Source organism: Caloenas nicobarica, chromosome 8 (genome assembly GCF_036013445.1).
Source record: "Caloenas nicobarica isolate bCalNic1 chromosome 8, bCalNic1.hap1, whole genome shotgun sequence".
Taxonomy (NCBI): domain Eukaryota; kingdom Metazoa; phylum Chordata; class Aves; order Columbiformes; family Columbidae; genus Caloenas; species Caloenas nicobarica.
The window spans coordinates 27,788,430-27,807,138 of record NC_088252.1 but is presented as its reverse complement, the minus strand read 5'-3'; the positions used below and the strand labels follow the sequence as shown (position 1 = coordinate 27,807,138).

At 41.6% G+C, this 18,709-nt stretch overlaps 1 protein-coding gene across 2 annotated transcripts in view; it reads left to right on the top strand.

Moving 5' to 3' along the window:
* Positions 1–18,709, top strand: part of RSRC1 (arginine and serine rich coiled-coil 1) — a 144,136-nt gene that overhangs the window by 100,207 nt on the left and 25,220 nt on the right. For both annotated transcript variants that reach the window (XM_065639926.1, XM_065639925.1), the window contains exon 7: positions 18,384–18,452. In XM_065639926.1, the coding sequence (XP_065495998.1) occupies positions 18,384–18,452 (69 nt within the window). The remainder of the gene's footprint in view (positions 1–18,383; positions 18,453–18,709) is intronic.

The window sequence follows — 18,709 nt, the reverse complement described above, 5'->3', positions numbered from 1 at the left end:
TGTATTTCAACACAAAAACCCTGTCACAACACTTGATGCTTCCCAATTTTTTAGGTTTTAGGCTGTAAACGTGTTTAACTGCACCTTATGTATTTGGCATGTGCAGGCATTACTTTAAATATCTTCTGGTTTGACTTTTTCTTTCTTAAAATGAGATTTTTAAAAAGTATTATTATTCCCTTTGGCTTGCGAGCCGGCCTGTCGGGGCAGAGCTTTTACACCGAGACAGAGGAACAGATTGAAGTGGTTTCAGGGCTGTAAATCCCCTGGTAAATTCTCCTTTTCAGGGCTGTGCCGAACAACAGGTCGGTGCCATTTGGGCATTAGCGAGGGAACCACCGGGGGGAATAGGGAATGAATGGGCGAGACGGGCAGCGCGGGGCCGAACCCGCTAAAGGAGGTTTTAAAGGACAAAGTTGGGGGATTAATAATCATTTATGATCTGATTTGTGTGTAATTGAGCCTGGTAATAGGAGACATCCACGTTTGCACTGTAAACTTAAAAAAAAATTCAAAATACTTAGGCTTTTTATTATAATGTCATGAGTATTTTCTCATTATCTCGTACATGAAATACGCATATAGGAATATATGCTGTATGCAGATATATTTAAACATGGTTAGTCACTAGCTGAAGAAACTTCTTCCTTGATGTCAAGATAAAGAATTCCTTATGCTTCTACAGTACGGTTCTTTTTTATTGAAGGAGGTCTAAAATGAAACCCCAGCTTCACTATTCATTTAAACTTCTTTAATATTTTTATTAGTCTTGGTTAAAGAAGTGGATGTGTGCTGCTTGTTTATGGGTTTGGTTTTAAATTTATTTATTTAGCTGGTAACAAAGTAGCTAATGTTACTCCAATGAAGGAAAATATTTAAATTCTGTGTTTGCTGTAGCAAGAAATCAATAGTAATTTTAGGAATTATAACACAGAGAAAGCTGATGTGAGATTAAAATCATTAAACCGACCTGTTAGCCTCTCAGCCCCTCCCTCGGAGCTTTTAATTTTCTATTTAGAAGGGGTTTAGGGATCAATATGAAGATCTGTTGCTAATATTATATTTAATTAGAGTAATCAAACCCCTTGCTCAGAGCATGACACCTGCCAGGGAGGGTTTCCAGAGCCCGGTGAGCAGCTTGTGTCGGGTTTTTTTTGCTTGTCCACGGGCGCTAATCTGGGCAGGGGCCCCAAGGGGCGACTCCTCAGCCCTTTCATGGATTTTGATGGGGTTTGGGGGGTGGCGGGCGCTCCCCGAGCGCCGCTGGTCAACGATTTCCTCTCAGCAGCCGTGTAATTAAAGAGCTCGAGTCGGCTTGCGCCGTGTTGTCTCGAAACGTCATTATTGTGGAGACTGGGAACGGATCGATGGGCACAATGGCCCAACGTGGCGAGGCCAGAGGCGCGAGGAACGCGGCTCGGGGACACGCGGGGCCTTCATCCTTGATTTAAATAATAAACCACCAGTGGGTTAGTCCCTATTTTTATCGTGCGGACTCAAAACCAGTCTAGCGTGGTTATTGATCGTGTTAAAGGAGCTGAAATTGAGTACTGTCAGAAAATAGTGATTAAAGCAGTTAAATTTGTTTTTCAGAGATATTTATTACTCTGGTTGTAACAAATGTATGAATTTTTAAAATAATCTTAGAATTGTATTATCTTGAAGGGAGTTAAGATGAAAGCCTGAAAACAAGCTCTGATTGTTTAAAATGTGTATAGGTAGACATAATCTAAAAGAGAAATATTAGTCGTTATTGGAGCATCGTCTTGGACAATGATGATGACATGGAGCTGTCTGTGATAGAGGCACAAGAAACTTTCTGCACACAGAACGATGCCGTGTCAGACTCGGGAATACTCCTGTGTGGGTTCCAGTCTTGTTTATCTCATGCGACTATTATTTGCCATCCTCTTATCAAGAAAAGAGCTCTTAAAAACAAGAGATAAGAGTAGGATCTATTGCTCGCATGCAGTCGAAGTATTTAGCAGCCCTACGTTGTTCCGAAGACGTCGCCTCGCAGACCCCGCGCTCTGCCAGGACGTGCCCACCCCCGTAAATCCTCAGGACTTGTCATAAAATGTACATCTCTGCCCTGAGGACACCTGTCATCAGCTCCCAGGGTTCAGGACCAAAAACCCAGTATTTTTCCCCTTCTCACAATGGGAGGCTGTTCCTAAAAGTGTGACATGAGATGAGACTGAGATAAGAAGCGAGTTGGGGTGCTATATGGTGCATACTGGCAGGCTTTGGATTCCCCCAAGATCATCTGCTTGTGCAACTGCATGGAGTTTTAATTTGATTTTTCATCACTCTTTTAAACGTTGTTACTTAATATTTTACACGGAATCTAACTTAGCTTAAGAACCGATGAGCTTGGTCTTTAGCCAAGGCAATTGAGCTATTATTTCTAAAATCTGTTGCTGAAGTGTTTTTGAGAAGGGTCCTGGGAGCTGATGTTCTCCAGACCGCAGTGCCTGGTTGCTGGAGATACCGAAGCCTCAGCTCTGAACGTGCACTTTTCAGTCCTTAGGGCCATCGCTTCCTCGTGATTTTCTGTGTCATCTTATGGTCTTGAAGCACACAGGTTGAGCTCCCTCCAAAGGAAGTTAATTCACAAGTTGGGGTTAACTCACAAGTTTTGGTCCCCGTACTCCAGCCGTTCCCATGGACCAGTTCTCCTCTAACTGGAGTAAAGCCCTTGAAACCTGCGCAGGGTCTTGGGCACCAGCCTCTGCGTTACGGATTCACTCTTTTTGTGCCGCATCATTTCCCACCGTAGACGTGGCCTGAGTCCCATCGGTTTTCACTGAAGGTCACCTCAAGTTTTACCAGCAGTGGTTTCTCTGTCTTACCAGAAGCTACCATAAGGCTGCTGAGCAGTGCAATTAAGTAGCATGAATTAACACACTCATTAGACCTTCATTTGAAAGAACAGATAGTATAGAAAGGATATACAGACATCACGTATAAGTTCAGGGCAATGTTCTTCTTGCCAGATGATGGACGCCAGGACTCGGTGGGGCTGCACTGATGCAAGTTCAGCAAAGTCTTTGACATACGTTCCCGCTCCTTATCATTGCAGTTATGTGCTGTTAAACATTTAGTGAGGCTTTAGTATTTCAAATTGTTTACATTTTTTAAGAATGGGAGAAGCAAACTGCCCAAGCAGCCTGCAGAGCGCCCCGATGGTGAGCTAACACTGGCTGGAAGTGAAGTTGAATTAGAGAAAGTTTGTGGATTCTCTGGAGTTGAATAAGGCTCCTTATTTATTACTTTGTTATGGCTCTATACAAATATATAGATGCACATATGTCTGTGCTAAAATTATGCTGTCCAGACTTATGAGAGCCAGTTGGAATCTCTCAAGGTTGCAGATGATAAGTGTAAATGCATGTGTATATTATCAGGTACGTGCCCTTGGAGGTGACTTTCTCACCGACGACAAATCTTTCTTAAATCCTCTCCTAGAAGTCAGTTCTTTGTTGGTTTCGAATCTTTGACTTTTCTATGTTCCCATTTACTCTAATGGATTTTAATAGAAGTTTTAAAAACAGGCATTTAATTGAAATACATTAAGAGGTACAATACATCAGAGAAACGTTTGATACCCCAAATTCCTTTCTGAATTATTTAAGCAGTGCTGCAGCAAACTGTTTATTGGGTGATGTTCAGTTTTCTTTTAATGCAGCTATTGAATTCAACCCCACACAGCCTCTGGTGTCATTCCAGGAGTGATCTGCTGTGCATAGTGAAGATAAATTGTTTTCAGCAGCATTTCTTCATCTTCATCAGTTAATCTGGAATGAAATTTTACAGTCAGCCGCTGAATATTTAAGCAGTGTATTTACCCCTTTTATCCCAGGGGAATATTTAATAATGCCGTGTGCAGCAAATGATTATAGTAGTTAATGACACAAGCTGAGAATGTATAGTTGCCCATAATTTCTTGCCATGGGGCTGAGTTCGATGCCGTTTGGCTGGGCTCGGTGCGCCGGGCTCTCAAGGCTGGGGCCACGTAATTGAGCGTGTGTTGGCACCGGCAATAAGTCTCCCCCACAAATCTTTCCTGGACACACGCTCCCCCTTTCGGTGCCAGATGTCAAGTTCTTTTGGGCGCCTGTCGTATGATTCTGCAGTTAACGCACAGTAAATCCTGCGAGTTTTCTCTGCCTGCACCCGCAAGTTTTCCATCTCAGCATTTCCTGATTTTCCAATACCCCCTTCAGTATCTTTGTGAATCTTTCGTATTAACACTATTTATGATAATACTCGAGAACAGTTTGTTCTTTAACGGTGTCTTGGTGTTTGTGGACTTACAGTCAATTTCTTTTTTTTTAGTTAATCTTTGATCCTTTTGTATTTTCCATTGCTTCACAAAGATTTTTTCATTAATATCATGGCAAAAGTGGAAAGTTATCATGAGGAGGGTGAGCAAAGTTCCTTCTTTCTTCAAAAATCCTCTAAAATGCTTCCTGGTTCTTGCACTGTTATTTGTATATTAATTGTACTCCTTTATTAAGTTTGCACTGAATTGTACTTTTGTAACTGTAATTACAATTCTAATTTTGTCCTTAGAAGTTAATGCAATTTGAAATGGCCATGTTTGGTACAAATAATTTGTTATACGGTGCTGTCTGGATGCATCGTAACAATTTTTCCTGTAGAGCTTTCAGCATAAGAAATTTGTGCTCCCTCTTGTTTGCTACCGATGTCGTTCTTCTCTAACACCTTTCCTGTTATTCAAGACATTTATTAATATGCCCAAGTTTTAACCATGGTTGAATAGTCTCTGTGAAGTCGAATGGGCTCCTAATATTCTTAAATTTAGGCACTCTGATGGAACAAAAATTCAGATACAGCCAAAGAAGCCAGACTACATGTTCTCCGGGTAGAAGGAATAATCCTTGTTGATTCCAGCCTTTGGTTTTTGGAATAAACACGTAGCTACAGAATCTGTTAAAGCATTATCTTCATCATTTGGGACATGTATGGCAACGCCTGGAATTAAAAAATGCAGAGTCTTCTACAGTGCCATCCATTAATAACTAGGATTAAACCACCGTTAATAACTTAGTTCTTCCTTAAATGGGACTTCATTGCAGATAAAGGAGCAAGGAGAGAAATTGAAACTGGTTTTCAACAACCGCGGTTAAGCAGCATTTCTTCAGTGTCTTCATTCGCCTTCCTAGCTGGATCTTTGCTTACAGGGTTTTGTTTCTGAAGGCGGAAATTTGAGTAAGCTTTGTGGCTTCAGCGTTGTTAACTGCAGTTTAAATTAGGCCGGCTTTAGCAAAGTCCTTTTGCCTGTGCCTTCAGTAAAGCTGTTGTATAAATGACAAGCAGTAATGGGAAATAATCTTACAGGCTGTGCTGAGGTTTAGATCTTCGTGCAATGGAAGAAGTTGTAGAGTTGTACGTTATCAGTCATCGTCTTTGAGACACAAACAAGTGCTGTCTTTTAGTTATTACTAATTTTATTCTTCAGTAGGAAAGCTGAAATTTCTCTTACTCTGTCAGTAAGTGGTTCTGTTGAGAAAGCCATGGAGAAGGTACAAAGCTTGTCCATTTGCCGTCTGGAAAGCCCCCAAAAGCATTTTCTCCTGGCTCGGTGGTGTTTCCATCACCCGTGGAATGGTTTCCATGCCGCAGGGCGCTAAGGCAGCCGGGGTCAGCTCTCAAGGGTTTTTCCCAGTGTGTGCCATTTGGCTGCAGCTGGTACCTGGACCTGGCGCCAGTAAGACCAGGGAAATTCATCTGGAAAATTCTCTTTGCCATTTGTTGTTATTTGGACAATGTGGTACAGCAAATCTTACCATGGTTGTTGGTGGTTTCCAGTGCAGATGAACGGCCAAAGATGATCCTTAATGGAAACGACTACTGGTCATTAAGCGGTGGCTGTGGGTCAGTACCCAGAAGGAAATTAAGGGAATTAAATTCACGTATTTTATTTTCAAATCTGGTGTGAGACTTGATGTGAAACTGCCAAGCTAGAAAGGCTTTTTACCACCGTTGTCTAGATGGGTCTCTGCTGACAGCGTTGCCAACGGGGGCCACTGACATGGTTTTATTTGTTATGTTTTTATTCGGTTTGAAAGCATAAGGTGAAAATTCTCGGAGCCCTTACAAGGTGCTCTGGGCTGGTTTGGCTTTTCTCAGTGTTGTTCCTCATAATAATTTCTAAGTACTCTGTGGTTTTCTGCTTCCTTTCCATGGCCAGATTAGTTGTCATCTACTTGATTTTCACTTAACGTGGTGGTTCCTGACATTTTAAAATTGACAGATGAAAGAAGGGCTAATTTTGAATCGAAGTTTTGTGAGTGAATTTTTCAAGTTTGCTGACAAGCTGTCAGGCTCAATTCTGTGATTAACCCCAGAAAGAAAAGCCGACTGTCATTCCCCATATACAGACTGAAACGCCAATTGTATTTGAAAGGCATTGCCAGGTTTTTTTTGAGAAATGATTTAAATATTTTTTTATTAGTGATTATCTTTTAAGCAAACAAGTAATTTTTTTTTTTTCAAAGTAACGTATTTCTTTATGCAATTATATGGAGTAGCTGTTATGGTTTTCTTGTAAAGAATGTGGTTAGTACAACATAAGGCTAATTTCTCATGCAGATGGAGTAGGTGATTAGTAAAATTCCATCAGGGATGAGTCCTTTATGGAGGGTGGGACGTGGGATGGGGCACAGTCCGTGGAGCTGGAGAGCTGGGCCGGGATGTGCTGAACCCACCGATGGTACCAAAGTCTCAACTGTGCTGTGAAATCCTCCTTGTAACCATCCGGCTTCTGAAGGTGCGAGGTGAAGGTCGTGTGTTCTGAAAGCCATGAGTAATTCTTGGGTTTATCCCGTGGAACTTAGAGAACGGTGCGTGTTGGCTTTTGGTTCTGACTGCTTTCCACATCCCCCTGCCAGCTCAGGAGGAGATGCACGTTTCTCACCATTTGGAATGAATTCAACGTTATATCCTCAAAGAAAAAGGCTGGATGGTGGCAGCACATTTCTGTGGCGTGCGAGGGGCAAAGCAACAATGCCATAACAAATATTGGTGTTTAAGAACAATTCAAATAAGTCGAAGCAAAGTTGGCGTTATTCATATTGAACACTTCCCAGTTCTCTGGTTGAGCTGAAAAATATTCTTGAAGGATATAGCAAAGGATCATTATTTACCCCATGAAATTTTACATCTGGAATTTACTTTTTCTCTCCCAAAAGTTACTGCCTTTTTTAGCTCAGTGGATGGGGGCAGGTTTAACTCCAACCCATTATTTTCCTTTGCCAAATTCTTCCTTTCTCTTGCCACCTCCTTCCCACAAAAGAAAATAACTCGGGCAGAATGTGCCATTTAAACATTTCCATTGAAATTATCAAATTATTCTAATAAGTAATTTTCTCCCCAAGACTAAATATCAGGTAAGACAAGAATTGCATCCAGTTACACTATTTTCCTGAGCTCAGCGGCAGGTTGGGGGCTGAGGGTCCTGGGTGAAACATCAGTTGACTACGAGATGTCCAAGCTGGTCACATCCAGCTGGTTCTGAGACGGGCGCAAATCTTTGCAATATTTAGTAGCATCCGCTGTAATGAGTCAGGAGCCACGGAAGCAATTTAAGCCAATTAATCCTTAGTGTTAAAACATATTTCAGTTGAATTTTTTATCAGACGTGTGTGTGGGAAACAGTGTATGAGAAAGAAAGAAATTAGAAATGCACTAAATAATAGATGAACGTGCCTAGGCGAGATGTGCTTATTAAGTTACTATTGTTGTTGTTGTGGTTATTATTATTATCATTGTTATCATTATTATTATTATTATTCAGGGCCAGATCCTCAGCTGGAGTAAATTTCCTTAGCTCAGTGGAATCCTGCCGGCTTGGATTTGCTACGGATCTGGCCCTTAATTTTGCCGTCAAAGCAAGAATATTTTGGGAGAACGATGGGGGCTGTGAGAAGTTTGCAGACGGTAGCACCATTTTCGTAGTAATAACAGAAAAAATGTAGATTACTATTGTTTTGACTTTCCTAATGAAATTCAAGGAACTACTTGATGTTATTTCATTAGATGTAAATTACTTTGCCTTAAAGTAGCTACATCTTAAAGCCCTTGCATGTATTAAGGGATAGGGCATAGAGACCATAGGGGTTTTATTTCATTTCTGTGGATGCCGGTCTGGTAAAAGATTTACCGGCGTTTCTGCCATTCTTACCTTAAAAACGCTCTAATGGCCATAGCGTGCTCCTTTGAACAAGAGAAGCAGCAATAAATATGTCTGATTTTGGAAATCTGTTCCGCACACTCTACGACTGATTGTCCACCCTGACTAAAGTGTGCTGTAATTTAATATGGCAGCGTATTAAAATCCAACGTGTCATCTTATTTGGCTCCGTTTTAGAAACGTATCTACACAGCAGATAGTGAAGCTCTTGTAGCTAATTCTGTAATTGCTTAAAAAAACCCCAACTCAACAACTTGGTTTTTTCCATAGTAAAGGAAATTCACATAGTTCTTCAATACCATAAAACACTGTGCTAAGCTATTTAGAGCATTCATGGTTATGTTTAAACATCGATATTTCTAAAATAATAGCTTTTTAAGTGGAATATCTTGGAGAACTTAAAATAACATCACAAAACATGTTTGTTCTATTCCTAATTGTTTTGACCATAGAATTAATTTTCCAGTCAAAGGGGGGCAGCGCTTTTTCATCATTCCCGCTTCGGAATATTCAGCGTGTCACAGATGTTCATGAATAATGTCCATTTAAAAGCGCTGGCAGCCCGCGCCGGCGAGTTGGCGAGATGAATGAAATGTTGGGGGGATCTGACAGGCAGCACGCTGCTTTGTGATCATTCCAAAGTTCTAATAATCTCCCTCACCTTCCCTGCCTGCCGCTAATGAAAGAGAATAGGTGATTGCACCTCGGGCTATGTTCTGCGCCTAATGACTCCTCCAAAGGCAGATTTATGAAGAAAAAATTAACTTTGAATGAGGATTGAATTGGCCCTGACAGTCTGATAGACTGTGACACAGATTCTGTGGCAAAACAGACGTAGCCCTAATTGATTATCAATATTTTAAGCAAAGTGATGAAAATAAGCATTAAGTGATGAGAAAGGCAGTCTTAATACGGGAGGCAGGAACCGGGAGACGGAAAGTCTTTGGGGAGGGCGGCCCCGCTCGCCGGGACGGAATTTCATCTGGCACTTCGTACCTCGCGCTTCCCAACGCCCCGCGGCCCTTTGCGGGGGGTTCGTCCTTATGGATTTCTGACCGGCATGTTAATATTCTGGACCAGGATGTACGTGCTCCCCTCTCTCTGGAGAAGTTGGTTCAATATTTAACCCGTTTTGACTTAAGAATAACTTCTGGTTTGCGGTATACGTGACTTTGGATATTCTCCGCTTTTCGCTATGATTTCTCATCGCCCTGTGTCATCTATATCCAGCAGGCTAGCCACGAACTGCCTTTGGAAAATGCTAATTAAAAAAACCCAAACTAGTGAAAAATCGCCTGGTCGGCCTTAAAGGATTTATCTTCACAAATATGTTGGTTATACCCAAAGTTAGAACAAAAGGAAGAAGACATTTGGGTTTCGCTCGTGGTTTTGGAGGGGAGTGCCACGCTACTGGGTATATCTTCTACCCAAAAGAGGTCAAATATCCTGGAAAAGCCCCCCGGCTGCTTGCGGACAGATGCTCGCTCGCTGCGCCGTAGCGGGAGACGTTACACCAAAATTGGGAAATACTTTCCAAAGTCACAGCGGGAAGGGAATTGAGCAGAAATGCTGCTAAAGGGATGGAAAATAAAGAGCAGCAAACTCCTATGCCGGAAGGAACGGGTGGGATAACGGCCCAGGGATGGTGGAGAAGCTTAAAATAAAGAGATTTATGGGGCATTTGTAACCATAGAGCCAGGAAGGGAGCAGCGAGCTCCGGCACCCACCAGCACCTTCGGGCCTCTCCGATATCTGTAATTACAGTCTGGCGTAATTAAACTGTGTGTAATGCTTGGGACAGCGATGGCAGGAACTTCTTATGTTTGGAGATCGTCACATGTCACTCGACTGAGGTGTAATTAGAGCGGGCGGTGCCAAACGAAGCCCCATGTCCATGGGTGAACTGGACAAGTGGCCACCTGAATGTTTGTGGTATCTAAATGTTGGGGAATTGTTACTTTAGCACGGAGGAAAAAGGCAAAAATGTAGAAAAATGGCATAAATCTGGTACGCTAGAAACGTGTGCAGGGTTGTCACTTCTGATTTTGAATGAACAGCTTCTGGACTCTGCTCCTTCGCTGTTCCTGTCCAAGGAAATAGCGGAGAAAGTGGTTGTTCTGAATTTGTGTGGGAATTTTATGGATGTGTAATACATAATGTTACGTGTCAGTATATGAATATTCAGCAGAGAGGATTTCCAGCAGCCTTGATAAATTTAATATACTGGAGAAAAATAGCATGTAAATTAAATAACACCTTGTAAATTAATAATGGATTATTTTTATATGTAAGCTGACTGAATATTTTATAAGTGCAAAAATGTTTGTGTTTAAAAAAAGCGTTTAAGTCTTTCTGATTAGCATCCTGGATGGCTTGCCTGCATTTTAGATGTAACGTCAGTATGTGTTTTTTGAGTTTGGCTGCTTTCTTTTTCCCCAAATACATCTTGAAATGTATCGCCTGTGTTTTTTAAGTTTGAAGAGTTGGAAAGTGCACAATCATGTTGTGGGTTTGTTTTTTTTTTCCCAAACAACTTGCAATTTGCAGTTGGTGGGTGTTCCGACGTTCCTCTTTTTTTAAAATTTATTTTAGCAGTAAAACAAATGGTATCTCGCAGTGGTGGGAGGGGGCTGTGCTTTCCGAAATACCCTTTGCACCCCCAAAACAACACCTGCCCTGTTTTTACCTTGAAATAATTCATGTTCTACTGATTTTTTAATTTTTTTTTTTATTTAGCATCTTTGCTCAAAACTGTTTTACCTTGGCACAGCACAAGGCTGGTCAGGATTAAAGCGTCGCTCTGATGTGCCCGCCCGGATGAGCTACGGTGGAGGTACCAGTTACTGGGGAGAATCCGATGGGACACAAGAGGGAAATTTTTCACCATAAGAACAATCAGCCATTGGGATAATCTCCCCAGGGAAGTGGTGGATTCCCCAAGGTTGGGCACTTTGAAGAGTCAGCTGGCCCAGCTTGTCTAGACCAGGCTTGAGCCAAGAAAGGTTGGACCAGATGATCCTTGAGGTCCCATCCAACCTGGTGTTCTTGACTCTGACTCTATGATTTTACTCCCAAACCATCTTAGTTACGTGGAGTGTACGTGCGGCTTTTACAAAATGTACACGTCACCACCTGAAGCGTGGTCATGCTTGGCCATACTCTCCAATGTGGCTCTTTTGAGGAAATAAAAGTCATTTGAATGACTTTAGAATATCAATACCTCCAATGGGCTGGTCCCAGGTAGGTTGAGGCACCTGGTTCACACACAGGGGCCACGGGGCCGGATACCCGGTGACTTTTTAATCGATACCCACAAGCAGGGAACAGGTCTGTGTTCACCTGTACAGAAATATTAATGCAGAGGAGCACTGCGGTTATCTACAGATGAGAAATCGCTGGTGAAAGCCTGGGGAAAATCAGAATCTTTCACTGTATTGCAAAATACATTAAGAGAAACTGCTGCAATTTTAAAATTAAAGTTCATTTTAGTTGCTGGTTATTTTCCATTTTTCTCATATTCAATAATTAAGGGAAAATAATATTATACATGCGTTACAGGACCTTGTCTTGTCTCATGGCTTGGACGACGTGTTTCTTATAGAACTGTGGCACTAATGATGATATCCATACATTGAGTTTTTACAAAAGCATTGAAAACCACGAGATTTAGCGGCTCTCGAGTGAAGACAAGCTGATGCACGTTGGTTCTGCTATTTAGAAGATGATTTATTTGTGAAGATCATTTGTTTTCTCTCTCTCTTTTTTTTTCCCTAGAAAAGCTTCTTTCTTTTGTTGTTCTATCAGATGTAGTCTCTGAAGAGACCATTCACACATTTCCTGTTAGCATAATGTCATACAGTAACACAGCTTATTTTAATGCAGAATCTATTCATTTTTGCGGTGTGTTTTTGTGTATCTTTGTGGTGAGCTAAAGGTGGCCATTGGCTCCTAGTGCCAGTTGAACGGATCAGAAAGTTAAACGTATTAACAGGGCTAAGTGACCAGCAAAGAAAATGTATAGTTAGTAGAATTAACCAGTTATAGTTTAACAGCATAGTTAAAACAGTACCTTTTGTCCAATAATGAGCAATGTGTTTTGAGATATTTTAGTTGGTTTTTTTTAAATTTCAGTATGTAGCGTTAGGTAAAGAAAAAACTTGAAGCCGTGTTTGCACACACTGTAATTTTAACTGTTGAAACTATTTTCTAGATACAGAGCGTTGTCAGGGCAGTGATTCTGGGAATTCTGACACAACTCTACTGCAAAACCTCGTGAAAATAGGGCTTGAAATACGTGGTTCTGCTTCCGCCTGCTCCATTCTGTGTGCACACTGTGCATCTCCTCAAGACACTCATTTCTCTTGGTTATCACTTGTATTTAGGGTATTTTGAGACATTGAGAACCTTCACCTCGCTCTTGCTGCGTTCAAGGATGCAGCCCAAGCAAGTCCGAGCTTACGGGACCGTTCCTCATCGAGGGAAGATCCGCTCCATTCCCCACCATGTGCACAGGTCGCTGGACCCGTTTGCTGGTGGGGAAACACCATCCTGGAGCAGCCGGCACTGGGGATGAGCTGCTCCAGTTCCGCTGTGCTGGGTTCCACTGGTTCGGCTGAACTTCAGGAGTTCGACATACCCAGAACCCTGTCAAGGTCATCATCCCGGCCTGAAATACTGTGTCACCACTTAAAACAGGCGTGTTGCAGCTCTGGAGCAATATTTACCATTTCCATACTAACGGTTCATCTAAGAACACATTTGTCTTTCCAGCTGGGTGAAGGGGACAGTGAGAAGTTGAGGCAGTTGACCCCGCGGTGGGTTGAGACGTCCTGCCCGTGCTTCACGGCCCCGCCATGGACCGTGGCCGCAGCCAGAGCCTGGTTGAGTAAAACTCTTTGAAAGGGGCGATTCTAAAATCATGTAGAAAATACTGGGTGCAGCAGATGGAAAAAAAAAAAAACAACAGGATTTAAGAGTTTGGTTGAAGGTACATGTGTTGCACTTGGGAACTTGATCGAATTATTAATACATTAATTTGCATTTCACCACTGGTAGTAGTATTTTGATTTTCCTTTGTGCAGTGCCATTAGGCTGGACATTTTAAAATAATTTACCTCACTTTGCATTGTATAAGCATGATCATTTCAGTGTTGTTAAGGAGTAGAAAAAATACTTTTGCTCCTGTTCATGAAGGTTGTTTTTCACTCCGCCTTCTAAACTGTCAGGCTGATCGGTGACCATCCTTTTTCTTTAATCATAGTAGCAAGAGCTTTTGATTAGAGAATTTTTTGTCAGGCTTTAATGCACCTGTTATCTGTGGGGATGACCCTGATCTTAGTTGGCTGAACAAGTCGCTGCTTCAAAGCCGTGTCGGGTTCGGGGGAACTTGGTGTTAGACAAGAAATTGCAATTGAACCTCACGTTCTTGTGGGGCTTCCTGGGCACCCGGGATTCTCCTGCGCTCTGTCGCTGGAACAAAGTGCTGCCCCGCGTGGGGTATTTTCATTTTCTCGTTATCAATTATCAGCAATTTATGGTTGATTTGAGCAGGCTTTGAGTGCAGCACACTAATTAGATAATGAGGTGAGATGTCTTTGGAAGAGAGAAGGCACCAAGTAGTTCTGTAAATGTTAAATGTCAAATATGCAAGTCAGAACGTGTTGGTAAGGAAATATGATCATCTTCAAGGCTTTGAGCTTGAAATATTTTTCATAACCTACGAGATTGTTCATTCATTTCTTTCTATCCTTTTTCCTTTTCTCATATTTGTTTTTTGCTAAAAATGATCAAACTGTAGGAGAACAGAAAACATGTTGTAACAATTTAGAGGGGACACAAACTATGAAATGCTTGTAGTTTATTAAAATAATTTTATGAAGTTTCTTAAGTAGAGAGGGTATTTCTTGGGACACTTTTCTTTAAAGAAGTAACAATTCAGAGGGAAGAGGGTTCTGCATTAAAGTATTAGCAGAAAGAATTAAAGAGGGTTGCCTGGGTAAGTGTAGAAAGTTTGGATAGGAAAATGGACAAGAACCTGAAATTCTCTGTAGCGTTCGGCACATAAGCAAGTAGAGAGCCTGCTTGAGAACGGCAGTGTCTGAGCATAAGCCTGGAAATTTCTGCCAAATACCAGTAATGGCAAGTGTGGGATAGTTCCTGGAATGTACAGATGAAGTCGTGAAAGCTATGCTGATTCACACCAGCTGGTATCATGGCCCAGTGCTTCTCGACAGCTCCCAAATTGCTCTGCTTTCTTCTTCTATTTAATTTCTGATGTCTCGTTCCATCTCCAAAATTTTACATTCAGCGTATAGATATCAAGGAGACACGGGAGCACCTACCCTCCTCCTTTCCCAAACTGGAAAGCATGCCAAATCATCTGTCCCTTTTTCCCTTTTTATTCTCTTTTTCATTTTTTCCTTCTCGTCTCCCTCTCCCTTCCCACTTTTCACCCCATTTTTAGCAGAAGCCCCAGCCCAGCCAGCATTGCGGGGCTGCCCTGGTTCAAACCAGGCACAGGGTAGACCTGGTGGCCCCAGAGGATCACCCACCATTGAGCCCCCGCTGTTCATTTATAGATTATCATTCCTCCTAATAATTCTTCCAACTTAACATAGCTTAGTTTTGACTAAATATTAGTGCCTTTGCTGTAACCTAGCAATATTGTTCCCCTTCTGCATTGTGTCTGAGTACGTGTCCATACTCTTTGCTTGTAGTTTATTCTCACTGCAAAACCAGGATTTATTTCTTCTTTGTGCTGCATCCAGCACGATGAGCCACTGGTCCCACCAGCCTGGAACAAGCAGTTTGTAGGAAACACCTGGAAACGACTAAAATGGCCAAGAAGGCCAATGGCATCCTGGGGCATATTAGAAGGGGGGTGGTCAGTAGGTCAGAGAGGTTCTCCTTCCCCTCTACTCTGCCCTGGTGAGACCTCATCTGGAATATTGTGTCCAGTTCTGGGCCCCTCAGTTCCAGCAGGACAGGGAACTGCTGGAGAGAGTCCAGCGCAGGGCCACAGAGATGCTGAAGGGAGTGGAGCATCTCTCGTGTGAGGAAAGGCTGAGGAGCTGGGGCTCTGGAGCTTGGAGAAGAGGAGACTGAGGGGCGACCTCATCAATGTTTATAAATATATAAAGGGTGGGTGTCACGAGGATGGAGCCAGGCTCTTCTCGGTGACGACCAACAGTAAGACAAGGGGTAATGGGTTCAAGCTGGAACACAAGAGGTTCCACTTACATTTGAGAAGAAACTTCTTCTCAGTGAGGGTGACGGAACACTGGAACAGGCTGCCCAGGGAGGTTGTGGATTCTCCTTCTCTGGAGACATTCAAAACCCGCCTGGACGCCTCCTGTGTAACCTCACCTGGGTGTTCCTGCTCTGGCAGGGGGATTGGACTGGATGATCTTTCGAGGTCCCTTCCAGTCCCTGACATTCTGTGATTCTGTGAAAATGCTCTTTCATTGTTATACTTGTATTAATACTCCACTAGCTACTAGCAAATATCTGCATTTCACAACTTCGTTATTTTATCGAAGGTGAACATCTCAAACATCTTCCTTGTGTCATTTCCCCATCCTTCAGAGAAAAAAAAAAAATCAATAGAATTGTAATTTTATCTGGGGTTGGATGAGCTCTTACATGCTGCAAGCTGGAGCCCCTCTTCATTTATTTCTTTTGTATTTTCTAACACTTTGTAAGCAGTCGGGCCAGGACCAGGAGCAGGCTCAGCACTCCCGCGTCAATTCAAACCAGACTTTGCTGAAGTGCCTCCTTTGCTCTGCCGGGGTGATGAGCAGCTGTCTGTCCTCCTCCGGCTTCGGGAAAGCAGGAGAACTGATGGCTCTTCCAAATAGCAGGTGTTTTTAGGTGGCAAGCATGCATTTGCACACCAGAAATGCAGGTTCGAGGGTGTCGTAGTCCGCAGAACAGAGCGCGTGTTACCCTTGGAATATGTTGTAAGGATCTTTTGATGTTGTTTAACCACTACTTGATTTGATCAAAATAAATCTCGGGTTTTAATGACGTTTTGCCGTTGACTAATGACAGAGAATTTAAAATATTTTAAGAGAGTTGTTGGCATTGAACTCTCGAAGCATCACGTGGCTTCGGTGACTCCTGTTGGTGGCAACGGACGGTGCCCTGTAACCCAGAGACTTACTGCTCCGTAGATTATGGGCTACATTAAATTGTTGTTAACGAGCAATTTTGTGTAGAGAATTGTCCTCATGGTACTTCCTAAATTGTGACATTGTCCACATAATTAAGCATGACTTGAAAGGACAGCTCTGTTTCAGCTGGCAGAAGTTTTAACTCTGGTTACAAGGCTTGGAAATTAGCAATTTAAAGTTAATAAATACAAACTAGAAATTTAGTCACAGACCAGCAACATCTTTCGTGTATGTTTTAATATTTTTTTGGCCTTGAATAACCGTTGAGATGCCCAATGAATTGTTCCTGTGCAGCAACAAATTGGTGAGGAAGAACAAAGTAGCCGAGTGGAATAGATAAATCAAATTTAGGCATAGTACTTTATTGAATCTAAATTGTGCCCAGTTGGCCCAAGAGTTATATGAGCAATCCATCTTGCGGTGATAATGGGGGCTCTTGAAATCCACCTGATGTTTGCATTATTAAATTTCAGCCTAATGAGCTCTGCTAATACATATTGAAGACAGTTGTAAGGAGTCGAATGTGAATCTGAGCGGGATAATTTGAAAGAAACAGAAGCTGAGCATTTTACATGACTCAAGGGGTATATCTACAATTACACACATAACCAAAATTGAATTTAAATGGAATTTCTATTATCCTTGTCCTTTTACCAGGGAGAATAAAGTGTAAATGAAGTAAAAGTCTTTAGAGTTACTAGCAGTTTGTTTTTATTCTATAACTTAATAGATTCTTGTAACAATCTTCACTGGCAGAAAAGTTTTAATATTTCATGGCTTTAACTGTAGTGTAAATATGTATAAAAGCATGTAAATGGAACCAGCTGTCTGTGTAATTACTTCTGTGGTTTTGTGACGCCGCTGTTTAAGTTGGATGTTTGAAGAAGGTGGAGCCGCTGGCTGCAAAAAGGCACCAGGGCTGGACAGACCCACTCGGGCCGGGTTTCATTTTCATAAATCGTTGGTTGATTCAGTAGGTGGTAGGACTAAGTACTTGCAAAACTGAATAAGCTTTTGCTGTTTGTGCCCCAGTTTGCGGTGATTTTATTACGTAAGAAGGCCTGGTTTAAATTCTGAATTCTGTTTCTTTTTGGTTCTCTTCCTTTCGACACGGTGCTACTTTTTAAAACTTAATATTTCATCAAGTATAATGCTATTAGAGACTTATTCTCACTTAGTTCACTCATCAGGCAGTGAGATGGCAATAAAAGAGAATGGCTCCTTTGAGACATTAATGCCTTGGAATAAATGATGTGCTAGAACAGAAATTTAATTAATTTACAGAGTATATTGATAGTCCCTTGTTACTGTGCTGTATATTTTTAATCTTCTTTAACATCTGTAGTAAAGTGTTTGAAAACCCCTGCAGTTGAGCAACTAGTAGGTAATTAAGTAATAAGGGAAGAGGTTTCTAGAGGGAAAAAGATTCTTTTGAAAGAACAGTGTCACAACATGAATAAAATACTGCCGCTATAATTCGCAGTGAAGAGAAAATTGTATACTGCCTCATTTAATACTAAGTGATAGGTATTTGATGCCTGTTTTCAATGCTGCCTGCAACTCTGCATCCTTGAGAATATTGTTTTGTTTCTGGTTTGTCCTCAAAAGAGCTCTTACGGATTACTCACTATGGTAGCAAATCTGCTGCTGTTAAATGCATTGCATTTGTTTCTTTATACTTCGGTTTGGGGGCAAGTAGAATAAAAACTCTTAAAAGTTTTACTTAACAAAAAACGAATGCAGAGATTTGTATTGAACTAATATTGCATGCAAAAATTACCCTCCATAATACCATTTATGCTGTTTAAACGTAGTGATATCTTTAAAGAAAATACATTAAGAACCAAATTTGTTCTTTCTTGCACATCAACCTCATTGTGAGACCTGCAAAAAGGAATCTGAAACTGGGTTTAACCCCCTAGGAAATGTCGTTTTGCAAGATAGATTAACTAATTATAAAATTCGTTTTTATATTTCTTCTGTTTTCTTTTTAGCTAAAGCAGATGAAGCATTAAAAGCTAAAGAAAGAAGTGAAGAAGAAGCCAAGAAGAGAAAGGAAGAAGGTAATGCATGTTTTTTCTTCAGTAACAAACTAAAATCCTGTAAGTCAGAAACCATGAGCATTTATATGTTAAGACCTTACGACCAGCCAATACCACTGGTTTGTGGGCTTGATTACAACAGTAAGTGCAGCAGCTAATTTATTCTGTGTATTTAGTCTGTGTGATGTCGCCAAGTGAGCTAATCTGTTTCTGGATGACACTGGGTGCACTGAAAGCCGGCAGGATCTGAGCAGTTTCCCTTTGCAATACGGTAGGTG